The sequence below is a fragment of the Mastomys coucha genome, unplaced genomic scaffold (assembly GCF_008632895.1).
Source record: "Mastomys coucha isolate ucsf_1 unplaced genomic scaffold, UCSF_Mcou_1 pScaffold20, whole genome shotgun sequence".
Classification (NCBI taxonomy): Eukaryota; Metazoa; Chordata; class Mammalia; order Rodentia; family Muridae; genus Mastomys; species Mastomys coucha.
Genome location: NW_022196903.1, coordinates 85,831,186 through 85,837,888, shown reverse-complemented (window position 1 = coordinate 85,837,888; position 6,703 = coordinate 85,831,186). Strand labels below are relative to the sequence as shown.

The window sequence follows — 6,703 nt, the reverse complement described above, 5'->3', positions numbered from 1 at the left end:
AAAAAAAAAAACATTGTCTACACTTGATAAGTTAAAAATTAACAAGGCAAAAACATTTTTATAAGTAGAAAGCAAATTAAGATATTAAGATATAGGCATAAGGACAGGGTGAAGCAGACCTGGTTCAGGAGCCTACTATGTTTGCTGCTTCAAGTCTATAGTAATGTTGGCCGAAAGTCATGTACTACTTTTGACAAGGATACGGAAATGTATATGTCTAGTTCCTAAGAGAGCAAAGAAATAAGATCTCAATTTATAAACACTCCCCTACATGGAAACAGTAAGTTTTATGCAATGAAGATACAGGCCCTGATGATAAAAGAGCAATGGAGGTTGTTAAGATCTAGACTTTTCCACAGACCTAAGAGGGACTATGAGGCTAGGAATGGTATCTAGGAGTAAACTTTAGCTAATTTATATGTATGACTCTATGAATGTATACATGAAATTGATCTTAATGTTAATTTCTTCTTTTAAAGAATTCATGATTGCCTTTTAGGACTATGTGCATACATATCAGGTCAGCCTCAACGAGAAATCCTTATTAAGTGAAAATAAAACTGAATACTTGAAAAACCAACAAATTATTTTCAAAGTCATTATTCCTGTCATGAATTAAAGCAATACAAGCAGTTAAGCCTCATCATTTTCATAGTTCTAATATATTTCTTTAAAAATATATTTCTAGGGGATGGAGAAATGGCTCGATGGTTAAAAAGCACTGGCTGCTCTTTCAGAGGACTGGGGTTCTATTAGCACCCACACGGCAGTTTATAACCACTGTAACTCTAGTTCCAGAAGATCCAATACTTCTTTTGACTTCTCCAGGCACTGTACGCATATGGTGCACAGACATAAATTCAGGCAAAATACATATACATTTACATGTGTCTTTTCTTTCAATGTCCTTTCTTTGGTAAATTTGTCTTTGTTTCAGAAATGTAATTCAAAAATGCAAATTTTCACTTCTCCTAAGGGTAAAATACATAGGTGTAGTATAAACCAGAGAGGTTAATAAAAAGTACAAAGACCTAGGTCAGAATCCCATTTCTGCTGCAATAAGCTCTTGGCTAAGAACATGTTTTTGAGGCATGGTTTCTCATTTATAAAATGGTGATAGTAACCAACCTCAAAAAGTTATCAGAGTTATCCTTTCATAGGGTCTGGTTTACTGGATATTATCGGATATTATCAGTGATGACAGAGTAATGACGCTTTTCAAGGTCTAGTCCTGACTATACCCCCTGTACACTTCATGTTGCCTACAAGTACCAAGCTGTTTATGCCTCGATCCCTTTTCCTAAGTTTCTCCTCATGTTAACCCCTCTAGAATCTGTCACAAAATTCCTCACTACACTTGCCTAGGTCTGTCTGATAAATGCTTATCATTGAAGGGCCATCTAGTGCACACACTGTTCCACATACTGGTACTCCTTAACTGGGTGTGGTGAGCACCCCTGTATTTCAGTACTTCGGACAATAGCAAGTGATTAAACAATCTGGTCTACCATTGTGCAGTAACAAGTATATAAGAAACTAAGACACAGTGTTAGAGTTAGAATTACTGCACAATAAGAATCAGATTTGTTGACTTGAGGCTGAGATAAAATTTCAAGTCATCTTACTATACACAACTATCCTACCCATGCAGGAAAATCTTACTAACAGCTGCTTTTGTCATTTTTATTTAGTGTCAGCATCCTGCTTTGGATTTGAATCATGTGCTGACTTCTTTGGGACTGTTTTGAAAACCACAGAGCATACTGATTTCTACCCTTTCAAAAGCAAGGGTGCCAGCTATTGTGCTAGCCCCTGTCACTCACCTCAGCCACCTGCTGGGTCCCCACTCTGTGCTGAACCAGCCCCTCCATATTTGTAGCCATGGTGAAGCAAGATCATTAGAGAACCTGTTTGGAAAAATGCAGCAACTTCTATCAGGTGTGGAAAACCAGGCTACTTGAAAATTATCACTCATCAGAATTCGTCTTTGATACTGTCTTACAAAGACCATGCCTTCTACAGGAAACAAAGCCAGCAGGGTAATCATATCTAGATATGCCATAAAATTAATGTACCAACTTTTGTAGAAACATTTCAATTGGTAAGTTTCTCTTGGCAGATATAAATGCAAAGAAATAAGGGACTTATCAGATCTTCTTGGTTTAACCTCTCAGAGAGGTGGAAACTTCACAAGCCTTTTTGGGTAGCTTAGTCACAGTACACTGAGTAAAATGGTGGCTATCTGAGAAAACTATGAGGTCAACTTTGGACAGAATACTAGCTTGCTAGATTGCTATCAACTAAACTTTTATTACTAGTGGCAATATGAGAAGCAAAACCATGCCCAGATTACATACCTCATTTACAGGCTGAAAGATAAACAATACACCAACAAAGAGAGGCAAAGAATATGCTAACAAGACAAGGTACTCATCAATTTATTAATATGTATCTATTAATATATATTTGAGACAGAGTCTCACTGTGTAGCTCTAACCAGACTGGAACTTGCTATGTAAACCATATTAGCCTCAAACTTAAGAGATCCATACCTGCCTCTGCCTCCCAAATGTTGGGATTAAAGGAATACGTGTGTGTGTGTGTGTGTGTGTGTGTGTGTGTGTGTGTCCTTAGCTTTCTACTAATTGAAAAAAAAAATATATTGATGCTATCATTTGCAGAATTTGAGGAAGATCATCTAAAGACCAAAAAGCCTGATGGCCTCCTAGGTCAGAGTCACTTAAACAGTCACTGCTGACCTCCATCTCTTCTAGTCACAAACATGACAGCTCCATGAGTATCCCCTAGACACTTTTCAAAAGACAGGGTTTATTTGGGTCAATTCATTATCTGAATAGATCCCAGGCTAAACAGAAAAACAAGCTCTAGCAGAATATCGTTGAATTTATACATAAAAACTGTACAATAGTACTGTACAATATACTTATGTGTAATATATACAGATGCACAATTAGTTCATTTGCTTGCTTGGACTATTATACAATGAATAGTTTCACAAAGCACCTTTCTATAGCATTCTTACTTATGAGGCACAGATCTCCAAGCTTTTTAACTGTAGCCATTTTCTGTATTTTTCTACTCATTATTAGGTAGCCACTTCTATTACTTTAATTTCCATTTAGATTATTTCACTGCCTAAATGAGTGGTAAATGGAGTGTGAAACTGGTTGACAACATAAAAAGACCTAGAACCTATAAGCACAGGTACGGCACCAACAGGGACATGATACCAGGTCACAGATAGCAGTGATTCACCTCCATATACTATGGCCAGGCATAAGCTATAAGGGTTAGTCTTCTTCTTACTCTGAAGTCTTTTCTTTCAGGGTATACAGGGTTGAGGAACAAACCTAGAGCCTATCACATGCTAAGCATGTTCTACCAGTGAGCCACACTACCAGTCTGCTTTTTTAAATTTTTTTTTGTAAGTAGATAAAACTTTTTGTTTCTACTAAATGCAAGAGGGAACACTGGGGGCTGGCGAGATGGCTCAGCAGTTAAGAGCACTGACTGCTCTTCCAAAGATTCTGAGTTCGGATCCTAGCAACCACATGGTAGCTCACAACCATCCATGATGAGATCTGACACCTTCTTCTGGCGTGTCTCAAGACAGCTACAGTGTATTACGCTGGAGCGAGTGGAGCCAGAGGAGCGAGCAGGGCTGGAGCAAGCAGAGGTCCTGAGTTCAATTCCCAGCAGACACATCATGGCTCATGGCCACCTGTACAGCTACAATGTACTCATACACATAAAATAAATAAATAAAATCTTAAAAAAAAAAAAAAGAGGGAACATGACTTTGTTTTAAATTTTTTGTTATTGTTTTTGTTTGTTTTGTTATTGTTTTGTCCTTGCTATGATTTGGTTCCAACTCAGAAAAACAGAAAAAGAAAGGAAAGCAACATTTGAGATATGCAGAAAAGTTGTAACACACAGCTACATGTATGAGTTCTAGACTTGCACTCTTCAACAAAGAAAATAATGATAACCAACAGATATCATATGACAAGAATTCAATTCAGCCAGCCATCCACAACTAATCATTTTATAACTCTGAAACATAATCACTGTTTCTGCTACAAACTGTAGTTTAAGTAAAAATAAGTAACTCTAAATACATGTGGAACACTGGTAGAGAATTATTACTGAATAATATGTAACTATCAGAACATTCTTTAAAAGACCTATCTTTTTATGGGGTCTCCTGAAAAACCCCAGAGACAACTGTCTGAATTCCAAGCTTAATTTAATAACTCAGAAAACTTATTGCAATGATCCACCTTATGGGCTTCTTTTTGCTTTTGTTTTATATTATTAAGGACCAAATTCACAGCTTTAAACCTGCTAGGAAAGCACTTTATCACCAAACTATACCTCTACCCCAAATCACTTTAAATCTGCAGGGACAGTCAACTTATGATAGTTATAAGTCACAAAATAATGCTAGTAAACATATGTATAAATATTAAGTCAGGATTCTGGATACTATTTGACTGTAAGTGTATACAATTGTAAATGTCTTCCCCATTCTTTAACATGTCTTGATGAGAAGCAAGTAGTATATTAATGCTGAATGGATCAATATTTTGGGAGTTTGTATTACTTTATTGGCATACAATGGGGATGCATGTGTATGTGGTGGTACACATGTGAAGAGGATAATTTGCAGCTGATTCTTTCTGCCTCTATGAGGGTTCTAAAGGCTTACACACCACCTGGCTTGTAAGCACCTACCCCAAGCCATCCTGCCTACCCTGGCAGACTGCATTTTAATGTTTTAAGAACATTCTCTCCTACCCTAGGGTTAAAAGTACCATGATACGAATTTTATTATATAAATGCTAAATAATGTTATCATTCACTTTTTAAAGCTCTAATCCATATGCCCTTTAGTTTTTTTTTTTTAGTGTGATGAGTCTGGCACCATGCACTGAACCACCTATCCTTTTATCACTGATCTGTAATGTCATCTCTGCCATTGTAACTCAGGTTTCTTTCTGAGTGTAGATATAATGGCTGGTTCTCTATTCCACCACTGGCTATTTATCTTTCTGTTTGCTACCATCATTATTTCACTGTCACAGCTTTATAGGCCTTGTCCACTTCCTGAACCATCTCTTGAATTCCTGGAATTCTTGATGTCTATGTTGGTTTTCTACCTCCCAAGCAGCATCAGCCATCAACTGTTAAATAAAAATGAAAGAGGAGGAATGTATGCCTTCTGAAAAGCAGAGACAGTTAAAGTAAGAACAAGCAGAGAAACTTCAGACAACCATGATTCCAACAGAAAGACTTTCATCCAACTTGAGCAGATAAGTTAGAGGGAGTTTCAAAACTGCATTTAACCATGTGAGAAAATGTGGCATGCAAACCAAATCCTATATGCACGCGCACATGTGCCAGTATATGTGTGTGTGTGTGTGTGTGTGTGTGTGTGTGTGTGTGTGTGTGTAACTTCTCCTTGCAGGATATCACAATGTAAAAAGTAAGTAAAACAACCTCTTAGGAAATGTCAGGAAGAAGAGCTGTAGGGTACCTTTAACTAAGTGCTCCTGAAATAAAGATAATGTGAGCAAGACTCACCACCATACAACTGCAGGACATCCCACAGACACAAAAGTCATATGGGAAAGGGAGGTCAGAGCCTTTGGAACAAAGTATGGGGCATCACTTTTCAATTAGAGGACATCTCCCTTCCCAAAATGACAATCTCCAAAGAACAGTGGTAGTTGGAAAACTCAGTCACTAACTTCATAATTGAAATCTAGAAACAACAAAACTAAAACCTATTTACTACTGAAATAAGCTTTTAGGGACTTGGGAGAACTAGATGTATGGCTCAGTGAAAGAGAGCCTGCTTAGCATGCGCAAGAACTGGGTTTTGATAAAAGCACCCAAAACAGGCCCTTTTGGTTTATAGAGGTAAGCTTACCAGCACCAACAGTAACCAACAGCTGATGTTGTATTAGTAAGTATTGTAGACAGAAAACAGCTAGTTCTGGCTATAGAAACCTGAAGATGACTCTTCAGCTAGCTAATCTTCAGATTGTACCCAGAGTCATGTTGATGGAAGAGAACCCAGCTAACTGCCAAAAGAGCTATCAAGACACAGCACTTGTAAGTAAAAAATGTGGTAAATCCCAAATAGCCCACTAACTCTTATTAAGAAACTACAATGACCAGACAATGAACTGAAGGTTGAGAATTAACAAAATAAGGGAAGTCCTTTATCCTTGATGAACCCGATGCGATGCAATTTAATAGCTATGGTGAGTGTCCCAAGAAAGAAGTAACTCCCTCTGCTGGAGAGCTAATGACATCTTAAAGGGGAGTTAGTGAGATGCCTCTGTGGTTTGTAAAAGCACTTGCCCTCAAATCTGACAGCCTGAGTTAGATCCCTGAAATCCACATGGTAAAAGGAGAGAATCAACTCCATCAACTTGTTCTCCACATGTATCTTAAAGATATATTTAAATGAGGTTTTAAGAACTGGGAATTTGGGCTGGTGAGATGGCTCAGTGGGTAAGAGCACCAACTGCTCTTCCAAAGGTCCTGAGTTCAAATCCCAGCAACCACATGGTGGCTCACAACCACCTGTAATGAGAAGTGGGAATTTGAGCTGGGCAGTGGTGGCACATGCCTTTAATCCCAGCACTTGGGAGGCAGAGGCAGGTGGATTTCT

The 6,703-nt window shown here is 38.0% G+C and overlaps 1 protein-coding gene across 8 annotated transcripts in view; it reads right to left on the bottom strand.

Moving 5' to 3' along the window:
• The window catches only part of Nr2c2 (nuclear receptor subfamily 2 group C member 2), a 67,709-nt gene that overhangs the window by 51,886 nt on the left and 9,120 nt on the right, over positions 1–6,703 (bottom strand). For 5 of the 8 annotated variants that reach the window (XM_031382605.1, XM_031382609.1, XM_031382606.1 and 2 more), the window contains exon 2: positions 1,824–1,907. The exons of the other annotated variants lie outside the window; for them this stretch is intronic. In XM_031382605.1, coding sequence (XP_031238465.1) covers positions 1,824–1,883 — 60 coding nt within the window. In that variant the 5' untranslated portion in view covers positions 1,884–1,907. The remainder of the gene's footprint in view (positions 1–1,823; positions 1,908–6,703) is intronic. 8 annotated transcript variants of the gene reach the window in all.